Below are 24,829 nucleotides of genomic sequence, written 5' to 3' on the forward strand. Positions count from 1 at the left end.
GCATAGCCACCTACTGCTGTTTCTCTCTGCACATTACATTTTCCAGCCGATGCTGAGCTGTTTGCCAGTCTTCTTTAGCTCCTTTGACTTCTTATCCACATGGTGTAATAAAGTTTACACACACACAACGTCCTCCAGCCTATCATGATAATCAGCTCCTTCTAAATGGACCGCTCAACCTTTCGAACATTGTTTCATGGAGAAGGGGATAGAGCAGCAAGCGGGCATGTTCCAAACCAGTCCTGTCCTCTGACGTCGGCGCTCTCCATGCTGCCTCTTCCAAAAGCTGGTCCATATTCAGCCGAAGACCAAGAATGGACAGGCAGTGGTGATTATAGTGCATTGCTTAGCTCTGAGCGCTGACTCAGCTTCAAGCTCCGGTCACCAAAAGCAGGTCAAACTGTCAAACTGGTATCCAAACATTCTAAACTTATGCTAAATACACCGAGCCAATAAAAATGTAAGTTATCTGCAGAGTCACACACCTTGAACTAGAAAAAAACGTAATAATTTAACTCAATACGGACTGAACCTAGCAGGGCTGCGTGTGATGTTTGTGGGCATAAATCCCATAACAGTTCATACTTTATTTGAAAATGAACCCTAAAAAGACTCTTAGTCCTGGAAACTTGGAGATCTTTAAGACATATAATTACTCACCGAATGCACAATGCACAATGAATGAGGCACTTACAAACATCCTTTCCAAAAAGGTATGTTGCCTTTTACCATCTGCTGAATTTTTTCTATCCTTTCTTCTCTTTTCTATCCACCTCTTTTCTCTATTTAGTTCTTTAAAACAGTTGCTCTTCTGTTGGACACATTTTCCACACATATATACTACATCAATGAAAATAGTAATCAAGCTTTTATTAGAATAAATAATGACAGAATAAATAAAATAAAAAATGACAGATGTTAATATGTTTACTCCCGCCGAGTCCATCCTTTTCTGCCTCAATGTTCAAATCCAATTGGCCACCCAGTCGAAATCTTGGAACAGGTCTTGGTCTTCTAAAGGTGATTCTTCCGGTGGTGTTAGAATGGGGTCCAGTGTTGTAAAAGCTCTGTCGAAATGACTGACGTCCTCTGGTCCGGCAATGGATGGTACAAACGGATGTATGATGTTTTTAGAAAATAACGCACTCCAGTCTAGTCCCTGTTAAAAAATAAAAAAGATTGAAGAAAAATTAGAACAATAAATCAGGTGTGCCACGATATTAACCAGTAAACTAATCATTTAGAATAATGGCCATTATATCTACACATCCATAGATGGAATTTATACAACATGGACATACTTTGAAAAAAGGATGTTTCTTGACAGCACTGGCACCAATCCTGGCTCCTAGACGGGATCTGTAATTTTTATTCATAAGCTGCATAAGGGGGGAGGAGAAAGGAAAATTTATTTAATCTGAAAAATTAAAGAGTTAGAGAATTAAAGGCATTTTCTTCCAGGTCCTGTAAATCTGCCTTTATCAGCTCAGGCTGAATACTTTACTACAGAGCTCAATATACAGTAGGCACCATGTCACAATGGCATCGTGTTTGGTGCCCAGACATTGCTCTGCCCTGATCGATGGCACAAGTCATGCTTACTGCTTGTATTTATTTCATTCCCCAAATATAAGTTCAACTTCTTTTAATCTCTAACTAGATCCATGTGTTTGTGACTGCTTGTCCTATTTTGTTACAGCAAATCACACAGTATTTACAGAGGACCAGCTTTGTTTTCAGAGCCTTACCACTCAAACTGTCCGAGCCCACATTCACACACAGTGTTAGCAGCTACAACAGAGCGGAACAGGCAGGGGCACGCATCGATCGACCCACAGAATGAAACGTGTCTGTTCTATGGAGCAATGTGCATAATTGATAAGAGTAAAATTCTTCATATAAAAAAAAGAAACAATATGATTCACTTTTTTGTAAAATCCTTCCAAACCTCCCCCAATGCCTTGACCCTTTCCGTATACCTTATATGTCACTTTCTAACAACTGACAGAGTTCAAACAAGGTGATGGGTTGTATGATGTAAGACGCTGAGCTGTGATGTCATACATCATTAAAGCCATACGAGCTGTATTATTTAGAAACAGAGCTACATGCAGCATCTTTAATCCTGGAGCTTCCAAAAGCTATAAAGCTGTCACGATACTGGGGAACCCAACACGCTAACACACACTCAGACACACAAACAGAAAGTGTGCAGTACCGGTCCTTAGAGTGGCCAGGCTAAGCACACACAGAATAGTCAGGAGACAAGCCGAGTAAGGGGAACCAGAAAACAGAATAACGAGAAACAAGCCGAGGTCAAAGGGTAGGAGAAAGTCACAAAGTCAGTATAACAAGCCAGAGAGTACGTAACCAGAAAGCACACGTTCAGAATCAATACTATAAAGCAAAGACCACAACAGGGCACAGATAGACAGGAAAGGTAAGTATATAAATCCTTGCCTGAATCCTGATTGGCTAACCACCAGTCAGTATTAACAATCACACGTGGGGGATATCTATACCCCCCACTGTGTTTGTTGCACTGTAGCTTTAACGCCGGGTCACGTGAGTGACCCCGGCGCTTAGATAATAGTGCCGGCTCCCAGCGTGCAGCGTTAGACATGCTGCCGCTGAGAGGAGGAGAGGAGGACGCGAGCGGCGTGTCAAGAGAAGAGGACGCCGCTCGCTTATCGGTAAGGGGAGAGGGGACCGCGGGCGGCGACGGACCGAGGGTGAGTGCTGCGAGAGGATTGCAGCCTCCCCTCACCGCTGCCCGCGGAGCCCTGACATAACCCCCCCCTCGAAGACCGCCCAGAGGGCGGGAAGCCGAAGGCTTCAAAGGAAACCGCGCATGAAAGGAGCGGATCAAAGAGGGCGCGTCCAAGTCAGAGACAGAAACCCACGACCGCTCCTCCGGGCCGTAACCCTTCCAATCAACCAGATACTGCAACCGACCTCGAGAGAAACGAGAATCAAGGAGAGCAGCCACCTCATATACGTCACTAGAGACCGCGCGGGGGGCATCGGAACGCCTGAGAGACCCAGAGAACCGATTACAGAGCAAGGGCTTCAAAAGGGAGGTGTGAAAGGTGTTAGGTATGCGCATGGAAGGGGGCAAGGCCAGGGAGTAAGACACAGGATTCACCCTACGCAACACCTTATAGGGACCAAGGAACTTGGGCGCGAACTTCATCGAGGGAACCTTAAGGCGGAGATTCCTAGAGGACAACCAAACCCTATCACCCGGAGCATAAGAAGGAGCCGCACATCTGCGACGATCAGCAAATCTCTTTTGAGTAGCAGCAGCACGACAAAGAGCAGCATGGACCTGATCCCACATCTTCCGTAAGGAGGCGAGGTGCTCGTCCAAAGCGGGCATTCCCTTGTCGGAGAACACACCGGGAAGGACAGCGGGTTGGAACCCATAAGCCACCATAAAAGGACTTACGCCAGTAGAAGAATGAGACACAGTGTTCCTGGCAAACTCAGCCCAGGGAAGGAGATGGGACCAGTTGTCCTGGTGTGCATTCGTGAAACAGCGTAAATACAACTCCACAGACTGATTTGCTCGTTCGGCAGCTCCATTAGATTGCGAATGATAGGAGGAAGCAAACGATAAGGAGACCCCCAACTCAGCACAAAAGCCTCTCCAAAACCGAGAGACAAACTGAGGGCCCCTGTCAGATACGATATCTTGTGGTATACCATGCAAGCGGAACACTTCTTTGGCAAACACCTGAGCCAACTGAACCGCAGAAGGTAGCTTCTTAAGCGGAATGAAGTGCGCCATTTTGGAGAACCTATCCGTTACAGTCAAAATTACTGTCTGCCCATCAGATGAAGGAAGATCCACAATAAAGTCCATGGATAAGTGTGTCCACGGTTTCTTGGGTACAGATAGGGGCATAAGGAGTCCCAGGGGTTTTACATTAGGGGACTTACACTGTGTACAGACACGGCAAGCCTGCACGTAATCTACCACGTCTTTTTTGAGTGAGGGCCACCAAAACTGTTGGAAAAGACCCTTGTAAGTCTTGGTAACCCCTGGATGACCGGCCGTTTTGGCTGTGTGAAATAAAGTTAACAACTTCTTTCTGTCTTTAACTTTCACTTACAGCTTACCAGTAGGAGTCTCAGAGGGTGCTTGGGATTGGTATGACTTGATACCATCAAGAAAAAGAGACGAGATAACCAAACGGGTAGTAGCTATTATATTAGTTGTGGGTACAATGGGCTCAGGAGTGGAGGTAATAGAATCTACAGGTTCGTACTGGCGGGAGATGGCATCAGCCTTGACATTTCGATAACCAGGCCTGTATGTGATTATGCACTGAAAACGTGAGAGAAATAAAGACCATCTAGCCTGACGAGAGGATAACCTTTTAGCATCTGCGATATAGGATAGATTTTTATGATCAGTTATAACCAGAATCTTGTGTCTAGCCCCGGGTGCCATCAGGCAGGGGGGTGCCACCAGGGCTGGCCAGGCTTGCTATTCTGTGAGCTGTGTGGCTGCACCGGGTGCCGTAGCACCAGGGCGCCGGGCAGCCGACACAGCTCACACGCAGGGGCTGGAAGCAGGAAACCTGCACGGAGATTTGGGGGCGGAGCTAAAACGGCCATGGGGGCGGAGCCAAGCCGGATGCGGGGGCGGAGCTAAATGCAGCCTCATACTGCTGCACACAGAGAGAGGGGAAGCAGGAAGGAGTCCCTGCTTCCCCAACTACAGCACAGGAGGGACTGGATCCACTCCTCCTCCAGCCCAAGCTGACTGTAAGTGAGAGAGTGTGTGCTGTGTGTAACTGTGATTGTGACTGTCTGACTGTGTGTGAGTGTGTAACTGTGATTGTGACTGTCTGACTGTGTGTGAGTGTGTAACTGTGATTGTGACTGTCTTTGACTGTGTGTAACTGTGTGTAACTGTGATTGTGACTGTCTTTGACTGTGTGTGCTGTGTGTAACTGTGATTGTGACTGTCTGACTGTGTGTGAGTGTGTAACTGTGATTGTGACTGTCTTTGACTGTGTGTAACTGTGTGTAACTGTGATTGTGACTGTCTTTGACTGTGTGTGCTGTGTGTAACTGTGATTGTGACTGTCTTTGACTGTGTGTGCTGTGTGTAACTGTGATTGTGACTGTCTTTGACTGTGTGTGCTGTGTGTAACTGTGATTGTGACTGTCTTTGACTGTGTGTGCTGTGTGTAACTGTGATTGTGACTGTCTTTGACTGTGTGTGCTGTGTGTAACTGTGATTGTGACTGTCTTTGACTGTGTGTGAGTGTGTAACTGTGATTGTGACTGTCTTTGACTGTGTGTGAGTGTGTAACTGTGATTGTGACTGTCTTTGACTGTGTGTGCTGTGTGTAACTGTGATTGTGACTGTCTTTGACTGTGTGTGCTGTGTGTAACTGTGATTGTGACTGTCTTTGACTGTGTGTGCTGTGTGTAACTGTGATTGTGACTGTCTTTGACTGTGTGTGAGTGTGTAATTGTGATTGTGACTGTCTTTGACTGTGTGTGAGTGTGTAACTGTGATTGTGACTAGGGATCGACCGATTATCGGTTTTACCGATATAATCGGCCGATATTCGTTATTTTCGGAAATATCGGTATCGGCCAATATAGCTACCGATATTGCCGATAATACTTCCTAGGACCGCCAGGCTCATTACAAGCCCGGCGATCCTGGGGGGGCCGGCAGCAAGCGCTGACTTACCCTCCCAGCAGCTCCTGCAGCTCCATGTCTAAATCTCGCGAGACCCGCGGCTGCAGAGCGTTGCCACGGGTTACCATGGCAACGCTCCGCGCGGCACTAAGGGACGCGAGATTTACACTGGGGAGCTGGAGGAGCTGCTGGGAGGGTAAGTTAGCGCTTGCTGCCAGCCGCCCCACAGTACTTAACAAGCCACCGGACCACCAGGGAATACTATATCCCCCCCTCCCTGGTAAGAAGCAGGTGGGGGGGGGGGACTAAAAGAAACAAAAACAATACAATTTAAATATAAAAAAAAAATTATAATAAACATAAAAAATCCCCCCCTCCATTTTACACAAATTACACACACACACACACACACACACACTCACTGCATGACATACATACACACTACACAAACACACACACACACACTGCATTACATACATACACACTACACAAACACACACACACTGCATAACATACATACACACTACACAAACACACACAAACTGCATTACATACATACACACTACACAACACACACACTGCATTACATACACAAACTACACACACACACTGCATTACATACACAAACTACACACACACAAACTGCATTACATACTGTAACGGATCGCCTGGCACCCCGACTTGGTACCTCCGTTAATGGATGCTCCTAGTGCTTCCTGAGGACTCCAAGCACTCTGGCAGACACCACAATCACCGAATCCGAGAAACCTTTAAATTCTCCCAAGCATATGAATGCTGTAGACCATTGAATAGGAACCATACGAATAGGCTTGTACTCCTAGCAGTCAACTGGAACAGCATGCAATAAGTCCTTCCCCCAATAATGAGACGACACATCACTTTGAGGGTAAAACAGGAACTCTGGACTGGCTCATCCAGCCTGGCTTTTATTTCCAACTCACACATACAGGCCACACCCAGGGGGAGGCATAAAAGAACCAATGACATAGATGTTACCTCCCACACATCCCCTCCCCTTAGTGTGACACATAATCCCATTATGCATACAGTGTAAAATATACTTTTACACAACTTTCATAACTTTAAAACCATACATCACATTCACATAAAAATACATATCCACAATCAATCCATTCAGGGGAACAACATATTAAAAAATGGCATGAATCCGACCAGGGGTTCAAAAGTTACTAAAAGTATCTTTTGTTCCTTTCTAGCTGGCAGAAAAACATCCCCACAATGCACCCTGGTTTCCTCCCTTCTGCCCTGGAGTTAATTGGAGAAGTAATCCAATTACCCAGGACTAAAGGCAGACTCCATTAACCACATGGTTGCAAAACAACATAAAACACTTTAAAATACATAAAGTCACATTTACACATAACACACAGACATTTCACCTATCCCCAGATAGCTGGGATCTGCACGCACAAAACTACCGAATAGCGCGCAGATCCTACTCACACAGTACAATTGCCATGGAGCTAAAGTCTTTCCCATAGTCTTTCATTATATGAATAGGCTCCATGGTATGGCTATCTGGGGTATCACATTCCCATAAAGTCTGGTCCATAGTCCAAAGGCAAGAGGCGGGCAATCAGCCCCCTCCAAGGACACGTGGCGAGGTCGGTTTCGCCACACTTCTCCCCTTTACCCCCCAGACTAACAGGGTATCTGACCTCCTGCCGGTCAGTGCCCTGGTTAGTCCAGCAACCCACCCATGAAGCACAAACAGCAGTACCTCCCACCCACAATAACTGGTTACTACACCTGGGTAGAGGAGAACTTTGTCCAGGTCCAGGTGCCTCACCACGGCTGTGTGGGGGACTGGTAGTCTGCCTTGGTGGGTTGCTGAGTGGGCAGAGACCAGCGGTACTCTGCCCTGGTGCCAGCGCTACCACTGAAGTAGCCTGATTGGAGCCTGGTTGTGGGAGGGGGAGACCGACCGTCTCCCCTCTGGGTACACAGCTCTGCTGCTGGAGACAGACTGTCTCCCCTTTGGCTAAACAGCCCTGTCGTGGGGGGGCAGGACCGACCGTCCCTACCCCCTGTGCTGGAAGTGCAGAGACCACTGTCCCATCTGCACAGGTGTGGGGCTTACAGTCTCCCCCTGGTACATTAAGCTGCCGCTGGGGAGAGGTGGTAACCAGCTCCTCTCCCATTAGAACACTCTGCCGCTGGGGAATGGAGACTGGGCTCTCTATTCCCTGTACATTAATGATCCGCCGCTGGGGAGAGGTGGTAACAATATCCTCTCCCATACATACTTCCCGTCTCTGTGGAGGGAGACCGACTGTCTCTCCTCCCAGCACAGAGTCCTGCTGAGGGGGAAAGGGGGCTGGGCTCTCCATTCCCTGCTGGATACTCTGCCGCTGGGGAATGGAGACTGGGCTCCCAATTCCCAACAAATCACACTGCCGCTGGGGAGGGAGGACGGCCCCTTCAGCTCCCTGTAACTTGGGCGCAGAGACCACGGTCCCATCTGCGCTGGTGTGGGGCTTACTGTCTCCCCTTGGTGTGCTAAGCTGCCGCTGGGGAGAGGGGGTAACAAACTCCTCTCCCTTACACACTTTCAGCCGCTGGGGAGCAGGGCTGACCCTCTGTACTCCCTGTAGGCAGGGCGCAGAGACCACGGTCCCATCTGCGCTGGTGAGGGGCTTACTTTCTCCCCTTGGTGAGCTGTGCTGCCGCTGGGGAGAGGGAATAACAAACTCCTCTCCCTTACACACCTTCAACCGCTGGGGAGAGGGGATAACAGGCTCCTCTCCCTGCACCGTAGACTGCCGCTGAGGAGCAAGAACGGCACCTTCAGCTCCCTGTAACGCACACTGCCGCTGGGGATCTGGGCCGACTGCCCAGCATCCCTGTAGGGCCGGTAGAGAGACCGCAGTCCCATCTCCACCTGCCATCTGTGGGTCTTCCCAGGACCAATCCGTGAGGCCCCTCAACATTTGTGAGTAAGGGCCACCTGCTTCCCCACCTGGCAACTCTGGCTGCTGCTGGGGATCTGGGCCGGCTGCCCAGCATCCCGGTGGAGAGACCTTGGTCCCATCTCTACCTGCCTGTTGTGGTTCCTCACAGGACCAGTCTATGAGGACCCCCACTTCGGGTTCCTCCCGCCGCCTCAGGGAAAGACGGCTAACCTCCTCGGATGCAGCCTCTACTCGGCTGCTGTAACGCTCCTGCTGCTGAGCATACTTCCTCTCTTTCGCCAACCGGAATTCTCGGTCCAGCCTTGTGTTTCGCTCGGCCATGACCTGGTTCCAGATCACTCGGCGTGTCTCCATGGGTATATCATCCCCATACTCGGCCACTCGCTGCCTCACCTCGGCCAGCCAATCATCTCCAGAGCCAGAACCTTCCATACTAGTCTGCTCCCAGGGGCGCTGCACGAGTGCTAGCGTTGCCCTCAATTGGTAAATCCAAACAGTGTCTCTGAGCTGCTTTACCTCGCACTAGGACGCCGTCCCACCGCTGCCACCAATGTAACGGATCGCCTGGCACCCCGACTTGGTACCTCCGTTAATGGATGCTCCTAGTGCTTCCTGAGGACTCCAAGCACTCTGGCAGACACCACAATCACCGAATCCGAGAAACCTTTAAATTCTCCCAAGCATATGAATGCTGTAGACCATTGAATAGGAACCATACGAATAGGCTTGTACTCCTAGCAGTCAACTGGAACAGCATGCAATAAGTCCTTCCCCCAATAATGAGACGACACATCACTTTGAGGGTAAAACAGGAACTCTGGACTGGCTCATCCAGCCTGGCTTTTATTTCCAACTCACACATACAGGCCACACCCAGGGGGAGGCATAAAAGAACCAATGACATAGATGTTACCTCCCACACATCCCCTCCCCTTAGTGTGACACATAATCCCATTATGCATACAGTGTAAAATATACTTTTACACAACTTTCATAACTTTAAAACCATACATCACATTCACATAAAAATACATATCCACAATCAATCCATTCAGGGGAACAACATATTAAAAAATGGCATGAATCCGACCAGGGGTTCAAAAGTTACTAAAAGTATCTTTTGTTCCTTTCTAGCTGGCAGAAAAACATCCCCACAATGCACCCTGGTTTCCTCCCTTCTGCCCTGGAGTTAATTGGAGAAGTAATCCAATTACCCAGGACTAAAGGCAGACCCCATTAACCACATGGTTGCAAAACAACATAAAACACTTTAAAATACATAAAGTCACATTTACACATAACACACAGACATTTCACCTATCCCCAGATAGCTGGGATCTGCACGCACAAAACTACCGAATAGCGCGCAGATCCTACTCACACAGTACAATTGCCATGGAGCTAAAGTCTTTCCCATAGTCTTTCATTATATGAATAGGCTCCATGGTATGGCTATCTGGGGTATCACATTCCCATAAAGTCTGGTCCATAGTCCAAAGGCAAGAGGCGGGCAATCAGCCCCCTCCAAGGACACGTGGCGAGGTCGGTTTCGCCACACATACATACACACACACTGCATTACATACATACATACACACTACACAAACACACACTCCGCATTCACTATACACACACTACACAAACACACACTCTGCATTCACTATACACACACTACACAAACACACACTCTGCATTCACTATACACACACTACACAAACACACACTCTGCATTCACTATACACACACTACACAAACACACACTCTGCATTCACTATACACACTCTGCATTCACTATATATATATATATATATATATATATACACACACACTACACAAACACTCACTGCATTCACTATACACTCTGCATACACTATATATACACACTACACAAATACAAACTGCATCCACTACACACACAGCTCCCCTGTCTAAATACACTTCATCCACTACATGTGGCATGTATATTTTGTGCATTTACCGTTAGAAAGAGTTTATTTTTTCAAAATGGTAAATGTACAGAATATCGGCAAGTTATCGGCTATCGGCATGAAAGTTCACAGCTTATCGGTATCGGTATCGGCTCTAAAAAATCAATATCGGTCGATCCCTAATTGTGACCGTCTTTGATTGTGTGTGTGTGACTGTCTGTGATTATGTTGTGTGTATGTGTGACTGTCTGCCTCTGATTGTGTGTGTGACTGTCTGTGACTGTGTGTGTGTGTGTGCCACTGTGTGTGTGACTGTCTGACTGTGATTGTCTGTGTGACTGTGTGTGACTGTCTGCCTGTGATTGTGTGTGTGTGTGCATGCGTGTGTGTGTGAGTGACTGTCTGTGACTGTGTGTGTGTGTGTGAGTGACTGTCTGTGACTGTGTGTGTGTGTGTGAGTGACTGCCTGTGACTGTGTTGTGTGTATGTGTGACTGTCTGCCTGTGATTGTGGGTGTGACTGTCTGTGAATCTGTGTGTGTATGTGTGACTGTCTGCCTGTGTGATTGCCTGCGTGTTTGACTGTGCCTGTAACTGTGTGTGAGTGACTGTGTCTGACGGTCTTCGCCCTGCAGTGAGCCGGCAGCCAGGATATGATGTCATCGCGGCCTCGGCATCATTACAGGGCGTGCGATGGACCTGTGCAGAAAGAGCACAGAGATCCCAGCAGCAACCACTGACCACCAGGGACTGAGGATCCACTCCAGCCCTTCTAGAGCAAGGTAGGGAGGCAGGGTGGACCTCTTAATGATTAAATGTGTGTATGTATGTAATATTTGTGTGTGTGTATGTGATTGTGGGTCAGTGATTGTGTTTGTGTAAATCTGTGATTATGTGTGATTGTGTGTATCTCTGCGTATGTGTTTAGTAGATAGCTCCCTTATTTCCTGTCCTTAAATATTGCAATCCCACATAAGGATAACAAATAAGGGATTTATCTGCTAAACAACTGAAAATAAGAAAAGGGCATTTTTTTATCCTTTATCTGTTTAGTAGATCATTCCCTGAATTGGTGCCCGTATGTGAGATTTCCATATTTAAATATACCAAATGAGGGTGCTGTTTAGCAGATAGCACCTTATTTGGTGTCCTTAAATATGGCAATCCCACAAAGGATAGCAAATAGAGGAGTTATCTGCTAAACAAAGATTGCAATTAAGAGGTGTCAGCCAGCCCACAACAAGAAATCTGGGTGGCTAATGTGAATAATATGCAAATGTGTAGTCAGATGCCAGCATGCAGAACACAGCATGCTGGCATCAGACAGCCAATGGCAGCATATTACCCCATCCCCTAGTGAGAAGTTTTACTGCTCCCCCTCCCCCTCCTGTTTTGACTGTGGTATCTTATGTGCCCCCCCATATATATTGTTCCTAGAGTCGCCACGATGTCTGCATGTGTGTCAATGTGTATCTGTGTGTGACTGTGTTTTGTGTATATGTATCTGCATGTGTGTATGTCCGTGTATGTGTATATGTGCAGACATCTAACAATCTCGCCAACACTACACACAAATACACTCATGAATTTCAACGTCAACACTACATACACACCCCACCATTATATATAACCATACCACTGCATTCAAATACCACACAACACACAAATGCATGCTTGCATTCAAACGCCAACACTACATACAAACACACCGCTACATTCACTCACATATACTCCATACAAAAACATGCATACATTCAAACACACAAACACTGCTTAGTGCTAAATACATAAAAAAAAAATTGGTTGTTTTTATTTTTAAATTTGGGGGGGGGGGGCAGGGGGGTGCCAAAAATAGGACCCGCCCCGGGTGCCAAATGCTCTAGGTACGCCCCTGTAAATGCCATCACTATAGCTAATAATTCCCTGTTCCCAACGTCGTAATTCTTTTCAGACTCTGACAAGCGTTTTGAAAAGTAACCACAGGGATGGAGGGGTTCGTCATACGATTGTCTTTGTGACAACACTGCTCCTATACCTGATTCAGAGGCGTCTACTTCCAGTACAAAGGGAAGGGAAGGATCAGGATGGTGTAACACAGGGGCAGTGGCAAATGCCTTTTTTAGAGTCTCGAAGGCCACAATAGCATTAGGATTCCAAACCCTGGGGTGTAAACCCTTTTTTGTCAGTTTAGTGATAGGGGAAATAATGGATGAGAAGTTTTTAACAAACTTTCTATAATAATTCGCAAACCCTATAAATCGCTGTATAGCCTTAAGTCCTTGGGGAAGGGGCCAGGACAGTATAGCTTCCAATTTTGAAGGATCCGTACTGAATCCTTGTTCAGAAATAACATAACCCAGAAATTGTACAGAAGTTTGGTCGAATAAGCATTTCTCTAATTTACAATAAAGACCATTCTGCAACAACCTTTTAAGCACCATCCTAACATGAGTATGATGTGTCTCCAAATCCGGAGAATATACCAGTATGTCATCAAGGTAGACTACTGCACAGACATGCAGTAGGTCTCTAAGGACATCGTTTATGAGATCCTGAAATACGGCAGGAGCATTACACAATCCAAAAGGCATGACTAGATACTCGTAATGCCCACTGCGTGTATTGAACGCCGTTTTCCATTCATCGTTCTCCTTGATACGAACAAGGTTATAAGCCCCCCTGAGGTCTAGTTTTGTAAAATATCTAGAACCTTTGACACGATCAAACAACTCCGTAATGAGAGGGATCGGATAGGCATTTTTAATCGTTATATTGTTTAGTGCTCTGTAATCTATACACGGTCTCAAATCGCCCTCCTTTTTCGCCACAAAAAAGAAACCAGCACCAGCCGGAGAGGAGGACCTTCTAATGAAACCTTTATTTAAGGCTTCTTGTATGTACTCCTCCATGACCTGGTTCTCTTTCTCAGAAAGAGGGTAGACCTTACCCCTAGGAGGCATAGTTCCCGGTAATAGGTTTATGGCACAGTCATACTCACGGTGTGGGGGTAGCTTATCTGCCTCCCTTTTCTCAAAAACCAATGCAAGGTCAGCATACACAGAAGGGACAGAAACAGAAAGTGGTTTAGCCGTGGGCACGTTGAGTAAACAAACGGGACGTACCTGACCCATACAGTCTCGTTGACAGGATTCCCCCCAGGAGAGTATGTCTAAACAACCCCAATCCAGTACTGGGTTGTGTTTAACTAACCAGGGAAAACCCAGAACGATGGAAGCAGTAGGAGAGTCAATTATTTGGAAGGTTAACCTTTCCTTGTGTAAAGCACCCACAGACATCACTATATCTTGGGTTTCATGGGTCACCAGAGGCTTCTCAAGTGGTCTACCATCTATGGCCTCAACGGCCAAGGGTGTGGCCTTTCGGATCAAAGTCAGGGCTGCGGTTTTGGCAAAGTTCTCATCCATTAGGTTGTCTGCCGCACCTGAATCGACCAAGGCTTTAGTTGTTATGGTGGTTTTATTGACCAAAAGAGAAACCGTAATAAACGGTCTGGAGATGGATACATGAGGGGACAAAGTCATAACACCCGAGGCCGACCCCTCTCTAGGCCTTAGGTGCTGCAGTTTCCCTGTAATTTAGGGCAGGTATTACAGTGGTGCCCCCTCTTTCCACAATAAAGACATAACCCCTCCCTTCTACGATACATTCTTTCAGCCTCAGTTAACCCTGTAGCACCCAATTGCATGGGTTCTTGGGATGGCTGCCTAGGAGCGGGTAACGCTAGCAATGCAGTACTGGGTAGAGCAGGTAACACCCGTGTATCCAGCCGCCTTTGGCTACGTCTCTCTCTAATGCGGTTATCAATAAGGATTACATAGTCTATAACATCATCTAGAAGGACAGGCAGTTCCCTGGATGCTATTTCATCCAGTATGTAAGCGGCCAAACCCTCCTGAAAGGCTGTTACGAGGGCAGGCCCGGACTGGCCATCGGGCACACCGGGCAAATGCCCGGTGGGCCGCAGTGGCCAGGGGCTGAGGCCGGCAGGGAGGTCACAGGATCTCCCCTGCCGGTCTATGCAGGGCCGGCACTATCCTATCGCCGGCCCTGCAGTAGTCCATGGCGGGCCGGTGGGGAGATCAAAGATCTCCCTCACCGGCCCACCTGCAGTCCAACGCGGCCGCCGGCTGGGGAGGGAGGGAAGGAGCCAGCCTACCAGCAGAGGAACCCGGCGGAGCTCTATCTTGCAGCTCCGCCGGGTTCCTCTCGCGAGATCCGGAGCGTTGCCATGGCAACGACCGGATCGCGCGCGAGTGAACTCTAGCCCGCAGGCTAGAGTTCACTCACCACTGCCGGTACCCCCCTCCCAGATACCACAATGCCGGTCCCCCCCTCCCAGGCTAAAAGGTAAGAAGGGAGGGGGGGGACATAATGCCTTTTATTTTATTTGTTTATTTACCCCCCCCCCCCCACACACACACACAATCCATTCTAACATTTATACACAGCAGCATTCTCACACCCATCACACTCAGCACTGTCACACACATCATACACAGCACTCTCACACACATCACACACAGCACTCTCACACCCATCACACTCAGCACTGTCACACACAGCACACACAGCACTCTCACACCCATCACACACAGCACTCTCACACACCACACTGTCACACACAGCACTCTCACACACATCACACACAGCACTCTCACAAACATCACACATAGCACTCTCACACACATCACACACAGCACTCTCACACCAATCACACTCAGCACTGTCACACACAGCACACACCGCAATGTCACACACAGCACTCTCACACATCATACACAGCACTCTCACACACATCAAACACAGCACTCTCACACACATCATACACAGCACTCTCACACACATCATACACAGCACTCTCACACACATCACACACAGAACTCTCACACACAGCACTCTCACACACACCGCACCGTCACACACCGCACACACAGCACCCCTCACACACACATACTGCACCCCTTACATACACACTACTTCTAAATATATCTATATCTATATATATATATATATATATATATATATATATATATATATACATACATACATACATACGCACACAGCACCCCTCACACACATACTGCACCCCAAACACATTACATTCCAGACACACACTAGATCCCTTACCCAACTCTGGATCATATACACACACTAGATCCCTATATACACTCTGAATCCGTTATAAATACACACTCACTAGATCTCCTATACACATTCTGGGTCCTTCAAACACACACTAGACTATATATATATATATATATATATATATACATACATACACACACACACACACACACACACGCACACACACACACACTCTCTGTATCCCCTATACACACACTAGATTCCTTGTAAGCAAACACATACTACACCCCTAAACACATACTTTCTACAAACACTACATCACCTATACACACACACACACTATAGCCTGTATGCACACACTTGCTATATCCCCTATACACACACATTCTCTACAGCCCCTAGCCACATATGCATCACATTACACCACAAACACAACATGACTAAAACCAACCTTATTACACAATACCACACCACAATCAGCTCACTCTACACACACGCAATACCACAAGCAGGCTCCAAACACATGCACAGTACTCTTTAATGGCATTTTTGTCTCCTGGTATCCATTTATAGTGCAAGCATGTTATTAAATTTGCTTGCGCTGTGCAGAACAAATACAGGGCTTTTTTCTCATGCTAGAGCTCTTCAGCAGAGCTCTCTGCATGGTCTGCCCTGGAAGAGCATTGAACCAACATGCTCACTTTGAGAGGGGGCGTGTTTGTCATTGGTGATGACAAAACACACCTCCTCTGCCCCGCCCCCTTCTTAGTGGGCCGCTGTGATAAAAAATGCCCGGGCCGAATTTTTCTCCCAGTCCGGCCCTGTACGAGGGCGTCGTTATTCCAAACCACTTCAGCTGCTAGAGTGCGGAAGTCGATAGTATAATCCGCTACAGATCTGTTACCCTGTCGAACCCTAAGCAGAGCTTTGCCAGCAGAGGCAACCCTACCGGGTTGATCAAACGTGCGTTTGAATGCTGACAAAAAATCGGCAAAGGACATAGGAGACATATTTTCCCACATGGGGTTTGCCCATGCTAAAGCTCTCCCGGACAGGTGGTTTATCAAAAAGGCAATTTTGGATCTGTTGGTGGGATAGGAACGTGGATTCATTACCAAATGGATGTCAATTTGATTGAGGAAACCACAACACAAAGCTGGGTCACCACTATAGCGCTGTGGCGGTGTCATATGGACTACATGAGCAGGAACGGGTACTGGAGCGGCAATGGGTTCGGGCACAGCAGCAGCCGCCTCCTGGACGGCAGGCTGCAAGTGTGCAGTACGAGCCAGTATGGTCTGTAAAGCCTGAGCAAACTGATCCATACGGTGGTCCAAGCCATCCATTCTAGCCTCCTGATTAACTAGGAGCTGTGGTATGTCAGCAGGTTCCATTATGGCCCTGTTGTAATGTCACGATACTGGGGAACCCAACACGCTAACACACACTCAGACACACAAACAGAAAGTGTGCAGTACCGGTCCTCAGAGTGGCCGGGCTAAGCACACACAGAATAGTCAGGAGACAAGCCGAGTAAGGGGAACCAGAAAACAGAATAACGAGAAACAAGCCGAGGTCAAAGGGTAGGAGAAAGTCACAAAGTCAGTATAACAAGCCAGAGAGTACGTAACCAGAAAGCACACGTTCAGAATCAATACTATAAAGCAAAGACCACAACAGGGCACAGATAGACAGGAAAGGTAAGTATTTAAATCCTAGCCTGAATCCTGATTGGCTAACCACCAATCAGTATTAACAAACACACGTGGGGGATATCTATACCCCCCACTGTGTTTGTTGCACTGTAGCTTTAACGCCGGGTCACGTGAGTGACCCCGGCGCTTAGATAATAGTGCCGGCTCCCAGCGTGCAGCGTTAGACATGCTGCCGCTGGGAGGAGGAGAAGAGGACGCCGCTCGCTTATCGGTAAGGGGAGAGGGGACCGCGGGCGGCGACGGACCGAGGGTGAGTGCTGCGAGAGGATTGCAGCCTCCCCTCACCGCTGCCCGCGGAGCCCTGACAAAAGCCCACCGTCTGCTTATCTCTTACCAGATGTAACTACTAATCTAACAGCTCTCAGACTTCCTTCATCCCAAGGCAGCTCGTCAGCAATCCACTCATCAACAGTGATTGCAAATTCTGACCTCCGCTTACTCAATATGTCAAAATCAGAAATCACTAAACATGCGTTGGCAACTTACACTTTTTATTATTGAAAACGCTTCTACAGACAGGAACTCCGGATAGTCAGGTTCGGTGTTTACAACCTTATACGATATCTCTTTCTCTCGATCTTTACCTTTAAAGGGAAACTGGTAGAAAACATTTTTTTTTTAGATACATATTGTAAGATGCAGAAGTTCATTTTTTTGTTACAAAATAGTGATTATCCTGCTAGAAATTGTCACACACATAAAATAAACACTCAATGATATATACTGCAATGAGAGTCATGAAAAAACAACTTATTGATGTAAACCATTAAACACTGTTGCAAGATGACAATAGTGTTTATAGCACTCACACTCCTGAGAGCCCATAATCTGCTCTGTGTGAACGGCCCACACAGAGAGGGCACACGGTCTTCTCAAACTGTGACAAAGAGAGTGCCCACTGTGCAGGGTTAGCCTGGAATCTACAGTGGGTAATTTCTCTAATGTAAATGGTTTTCCAAAGCAGAAACAATAAATAAAATATTAAGAATTTGAGAAAGTATTAAAGAGATACAATCAGTTTAGATAAAGTGGAGATGGAGGTATTGGGTTATGATATTTAGATAAGCACTATAATGAGCTGAAGGGGTTATGGTGCTCAGCTTGTCCCTTTAACCTTGACCAGTCTATAGTTTGAAATACTATCAGTTTCATCAATAGACTGGATGACATCACACAGGGATTTTTGGTTTCCAAAGAAGGAATCCTACAAATTGGTAATATGCTATACCTACCCTTCCACAAAGCATTGCATAAATTACTACGCCCAGACTCCACCAATCAACAGATCTTGTGTACGGTCTTCTCTCAAATATTTCCGGCGCCATGTATTCCAGTGTGCCACAGAAAGAGTTGGTTCTATCGAGGAATCCCATCCCTCGTAAAAAGAGAGAGTATAAATGTACATCGGTAAAGACACAGATAGATGTTGATTTATTTTGCTGATATACATTATGTTATTTTTTATAATTTCATGTAATTTTTTTTCCAATTGATATTAGAAAATTGCTGCAAGGAGTCAGTGTGTTGTATCTGCAGATTCTCTGTGAAATTACGTACACATTTTTCCATGGTTTTTACGAATCTGTATTATGTTCCAGCATCTACTCTGACTAGTGTTCCAACCTAGCCTCTCACTGGATATGAATTTGGTACAATGGCCCCTTATTTCATTTTACACCAATATTTGATTTCATTCCTTTGTGTTTCATGTATACTTTTATTTCGGTCTGCAGTTGGATGTTATTTGTCTGTGGCTAATGTTAAATTCTGTAACTTTGTGATAAATTACGTTAGCTAAATATAACATTATGTTTACCTTGTTTGCTAAGACCAAAGTCGGTAATTTTGGCGTAACCGTCCTTGTCTACAACAATATTCCGCAATTTAAGATCTCTAGATTAAAATATAGAATTGGAGTTTTTATTATTTTTTACATATCAATAAAGGGTACTTGGATTACATGGTTTTCTTATTTAGAAAAAATAAAAGGTTAGATTTAAGGACGTATATAATTTATGATAAAGTTAACATAATAATATTACTAATTACTGTAATTAAGCCACAGACAATATTTTAATGACAGTACAGTAAATAAGACAGATAACATTTCTGGGGACAATATATGTATGTCCATCTTTAGTTTTTCCTGTACACTTACCTGTGAGCAATCTTGTTCTGATGTAAAAATTCGAGGCCGAGCACACAACAGGCCGCATAAAACCTATAGAAAATAGAATAAGTCTGTTTTATCTTGGGGAAGGAAATTGAGTTTTTGTACCATTGGACAGTTTAATTGCACCAACCTCTGTCACTCTATGCTCAGACATATTTCCTGCATTGTCTTGTGTCTGTCTAGGCTTCACTGAACTTGTAGTCCAACTTAACTTTTGTTTGGAGTTCTAGCTGGGTGATCATAATCCCCAAACTATACTTACATAGCTCTGCTTTCTGTAAAAGATGCCATGTTGTTAATAAGAGTTGACATTAGGTCTCCACCAGCGGCATATTCCATCACAAAGCAGACAAGATCTTCAGTCTGGAAACTTGCAAACAAATTCACAAGGAATGGGTGTCGTGTGCTGCTTATGGTCTGAAAGATGTTCTTCTCATATTTAAGACTTGAAAATACAAACGGAATAACTAAATTAATCACTTTTGCGAACAACAAATAGGACTACCATCCAATATATTTCCATTTTGAGTATTCTCCATCCACTGACCAGTCGATAGAATCAGATGCAATTATCTTTCGTTTTTTCTGGACTTTTAGGGCGAACATGGTGTTTGTACCTTTGTAGTTAACAAGTAGAACCTGAACGTTAAAAATATATATATATTTGTTAGATAACATTTGTTTAGACACCTTTTATTTCTCACTAGAATTGGAATTTACCCGAAACCCACCTTTCCAAAGTGTCCTCTGCCCAGCACAGAGAGACATTGGAAATCATCGAGGCTCAGTTGTACTCCTCGCTGAATGCTGCAAAGAAAATAATTGTTTTTTCATATTTATAGTTACTCATATAGCTCCCATCCTGAAGAAAAAACAAATACCCCAAAACATGCTCCTATAACACACAGTATAAGTTATCATACCGTCGGTCCTGAGACTGTTCCAGATCTTGAAGGACACTGTTTTCCTGATTGGACACTCTGCCATCATGTAGAGGTGTATTACATGGCACTTGGCTTGGATTGTAGTTCCTAGAATAGTCTTGTCCTGCTCCATAATCCTGGAAAAGAAAGTTAAACATTATTAATAACAACGTTCCTTTAGTGCTTGTTGTAATAAGATAATTTAGGATCCAATTTATGTACTAAGCCCATGATTTTATAGAAAACATTCTACACCGAGCTTGCAATTATTCCATGTTCATCAATAATGCAGTTTGTGCTAAAGCGGAACAAAAAAACAAAATAAGCAAGGTAGAAAACATTATATCTTTACCTGAGACAGAATATCTGGGATTATAACATGAAGTCCTGGCTGATCGCTGCAAAAAGATGTACGATATGCAACAGGAGACTCTTCTGGTTCAGATTCAGTGTCCGATGTTTCTACAGGAGAAACGCTTTAAGAAGGAAGAAAACAGTATTTATTTAGATGGCACCTTTTAGATCTTATATGATATCATCAATTCTTTATAGTCAGAGTGTCTTAGTGGAAAATTCTGTAACATCCAGTGCAATGTTAAAGGGATTCCCCTGGAATATCTATCACTAGAGTTGTAGATTGTCATGTTTTATAGGACACGATGACTATGTATTGTGTGAAATCAATTGATTAATTACAGATGGAATCACGAAGTATCTGCCATGATTAATTACTGTATTTCACTCTGGTAACAGGTGAATTCCACATTCTGCTGGGAAGAATTTTCAAGTCCCGTCAGAAAAAATTTAATTCATAAACGTTCTATAAAAATATTTCGCTATGGTAAGCTTACTTGTTACAAACAAACTGTAGACAATGTTAATGATAAGCATGCTGGGAATTGGGCAGAAAAAATGTTTACTGCTCTAACCTCACCCATCTTACTCTCACACGCAAGTTTTTGTGTACATAAAGAATAACTTTAATAAAAGACAAGCTTTATACATAAATAAAATGGAGTAAGGGGTGGTAAAGGGGAGCAAATAAGGAGTTTATGGTAAATGTGTAGCCGTTTTAACAGCATTGATGAGAAAGATGAATATGTGAAAATACCTAATTGACCATGATGACTCTTGGCTCTCAGTGTTAAACACTGGCAATGGAAGAACGTCAATAGCTCCATCCTCTGACACCGATTGGCTGGTCTCTTGTGATTCAGTATTGTCAGTGGGTGGTGATGACTCCACGCTCTCAGTGTCAAATACTGGCAATGGAAGACTGCCAGATATTATATCCTCCTCAGATACTGAGTGGATAGTTTCTTCAGTATCGATATTGACAGCGGGCGGTGATGGAACCACGCTCTCCGTGTCTGATACTGGCAATGGAAGACTACTGAATACTATATCCTTCTCAGATGCTGATTGGATAATCTCTTCAGTATTGGTATCGACAGCGGGCGGTGATGGAACCACGCTCTCCGTGTCTGATACTGGCAATGGAAGACTACTGAATACTATATCCTCCTCAGATGCTGATTGGATAATCTCTTCAGTATTGGTATCGACAGCGGGCGGTGATGGAACCACGCTCTCCGTGTCTGATACTGGCAATGGAAGACTACTGAATACTATATCCTCCTCAGATGCTGATTGGATAATCTCTTCATCATCCGTATCGACAGCAGGCGGTGATAGAACCACGCTCTCAGTGTCCGATACTGGCAATGGAAGACTGCCAGATATTATATCCTCCTCAGAAGCTGATTGGATGGTCTGTTCAGTATCGTTAGCGACAGTAGGCAGTGATTGAACCACGCTCTCAGTGTCCGATACTGGCAATGGAAGAACGTCAGATGTTATATCCTCCTCTGATGTGGACTTGATGGTTTCTTCTGCATCGGTATCGACAGCTGGTGGTGATGGAACCACGCTCTCAGTGTCTGATACTGGCAATGGAAGGACGTCAATAGCTGTATCCTCCTCTGCAGTGGACTGGAAGGTCTCTTCTATAAAAGTAACACAGAACAAAATATAAGTATTGTATATGATCAGTAGTAAATATATTAATTACATTCATAGCATTCCAAAAACAAGAAAAAAAAAGTAACATAATCTCCAAACCTAGAACTTTGTTTCAGCAAAGATGTCCATATTATAATAACCGTAACTCACAATGAATACATTGAAACAATGTTTAGTGTTTAAGAGGACTGGCATCCAATGAAAATAATGAGTTTCAGGTAGGTATAAGTAATGTAATCTGTGTATACTGCATATGGTATAAGATGTACATCCTGCGCTATGGCTGTTATAATGGATGAACATGTATCAGTTTTCTATCACACGGGGGGCTATTACTGGGGTACAAGGGTTCACTTCTTGTCAGTAACCAAATAGTAACCAATTCTGCCTCATAGATGCCTTGAAAGGCCCCTGGGCGGTTTGCTATTTAATGCGAGACATGTTAAACGAACACTTACCTTGTTTTTTGGAGAAGAATTTCTGAATTGTCTGAAGTTTTGGCCTTTTCTGGATGGAAGCATTGGAAAATGTCACCTATTTCAAAACAAAAAACAAAATAGTTAACAGCGGGAAGGAAATGATCATATCCTCATTGTGCCAAACCAACATATAAACACACACAAATGGAAAATAAACAGCTTCAAATCTCTTCCTCTACAGCTAATCACAATAAGCAAAGCCCTTCATTTACTTAAACAGTTTAGCATTTGATACAGTGTCTTTTATCTCAAAAATAGAACATTTCTTAAGATATTATAAGCGGTCATGTAGGTAATATGACGTACATTGAAAGGTTTATTCGCTAAACACTGACGTGTGAATTGAAAACAAAGTTGAGCTAAGTCAAGCTGTGACTATAGCGGAAATATTTTGCAACTCCATTTACACTTCAGTACAAGTTAATATTAAGTCAATAGCCTTTATAGCACTCTTATATTTTTACATTTAGAGAAATATGTTGGATAAATTAATCATCCTTTTATTTTCTGAATAATTAAAACATTTAAATAGGTAAATAACTATAAATTGATGGTGGCCAGAGATTGATACTCACCTTGATGAAAAGGGTGCCCCGTGGCTCCAGCTGTAGGCACAGTTCCTGCTTCCGATTCACCAGGAATTCTTCCAACTTCAGCGTCTTTGTGGCACACAGTGATCTCCGATCGTGCCAATATAAAGATAATTCTAACTCCCGAGACTATGTACACATTAACAAAAAAAAGAAAGAAGAGTTATCTTCTATATCCCTGATTCTATAAAAAAAAAGATAAACAAACCCAATGTATAATAACTCTCTAAATCATAACTGGATGAAGACACATTAAGGTCCTAAAAGGTTTAGAAAAAGAGTTCCAGTTATACTGACTTAGACAACTCTTTACAGGATATGCAGATTTATGGATTAGTATAAATTCTTCCTGGGGCCACCAATGGATGTTGATTAAGAATGTAATATTCCTACTAACACAAAATAAAAACAATAATACAGGCATCCACTTAGCCTGAAAACTATCACCAAGACAATGTTTTGGGGGGTTTTGTTTTCTATTTTTCACTCAAGTCAATATTTTGGAAAAAAAATTCTCTTTCTAGGGTGAATATACTTGAGTTTAATGACATTCGTACCTTATTTAACTCCAGTTTAAATTTCTCATTCCAGGATGGATTAGACACAGTTTTCCAACTGGTTGAACCCACTGGAATATTGTCAATCTTCAGCTGAGCACGGACCTCGTCTGTAAGGAAATTTCAGGAACTCAACTTAAAAGGCTAAGAGTATTTTATTATAAAGAACATTTCTTATTGAGAATGTAATCAACACACAGCAATTGTAAAAATACACCTGGCAATATAAAGTTATTATCTTTAACCAAAGCTCTAGGAGTTTGATTTTATTTGGGGAGTCTATTCTCCTGCACTCCGTAAAAAAGAAATTAAACAAACAACAAATGTGTAGCTGGCCAGGTACTATGGTTGGAATATAAATGAGGGGAGATAAGTGAAACAAAATAATACAAGAACATCGTAACGAAAAACATGTTGAAAATTATATTTTTGTCCTCTGCCTTTTCTATTTGGTGAGTAATGTAGAAGATGGAGTTTGTTTGATGAGTCCCAGTTTAAATGTGGTAAAGTAATTATTATTATCATTTATATATTCCGCAGCACTTTTAAATTTTTTTTATTTGGGGGTCAACCTGCAACCACCCAGTACCGAGATATAATTATTCAGGTTGATTTTCCTTTGAGTGGCTAAGTGGGAGAGCAAAAGTTCGACACCCCAGATATTGAGTGATGTTATTTAGCGTCACTGTGTAAGAAATTGATACGTCATAATTTCTTA

The 24,829-nt window shown here is 44.4% G+C and overlaps 1 protein-coding gene across 1 annotated transcript; it reads right to left on the reverse strand.

Annotated features, from left to right (window-relative positions):
• Positions 1 to 964: 964 nt before the first annotated feature.
• LOC134586090 (serine/threonine-protein kinase N2-like) lies at positions 965 to 24,509 on the reverse strand. Its single transcript, XM_063441600.1, has 16 exons — positions 24,455 to 24,509; positions 24,112 to 24,221; positions 23,540 to 23,683; positions 22,944 to 23,019; positions 21,575 to 22,469; positions 20,816 to 20,939; positions 20,464 to 20,600; positions 20,272 to 20,347; positions 20,088 to 20,179; positions 19,803 to 19,985; positions 19,526 to 19,588; positions 19,184 to 19,260; positions 18,600 to 18,742; positions 17,854 to 17,964; positions 1,302 to 1,379; positions 965 to 1,159 (listed from the first exon to the last, which is right to left on the reverse strand). Exons 1-16 carry the CDS (start codon positions 24,507 to 24,509, stop codon positions 965 to 967), a joined length of 2,559 nt encoding a protein of 852 aa, XP_063297670.1.
• Positions 24,510 to 24,829: the final 320 nt, after the last annotated feature.

Source organism: Pelobates fuscus, chromosome 2 (assembly GCF_036172605.1).
Source record: "Pelobates fuscus isolate aPelFus1 chromosome 2, aPelFus1.pri, whole genome shotgun sequence".
Lineage (NCBI taxonomy): Eukaryota > Metazoa > Chordata > Amphibia > Anura > Pelobatidae > Pelobates > Pelobates fuscus.

What these genes read in the sequence shown, in the direction of transcription:
- LOC134586090 (XM_063441600.1), bottom strand. Translation starts at nt 24,509, where the DNA reads ATGTTCTTGTATTATTTTGTTTCACTTATCTCCCCTCATTTATATTCC. An exon ending in GGGGCACCCTTTTCATCAAG is followed by an intron (nt 23,020 to 23,539) that starts GTGAGTATCAAT and finishes GTTTTGAAATAG; the next exon opens with GTGACATTTTCCAATGCTTC. An exon ending in CTTTGGTCTTAGCAAACAAG is followed by an intron (nt 18,743 to 19,183) that starts GTAAACATAATG and finishes TCTTTTTACGAG; the next exon opens with GGATGGGATTCCTCGATAGA.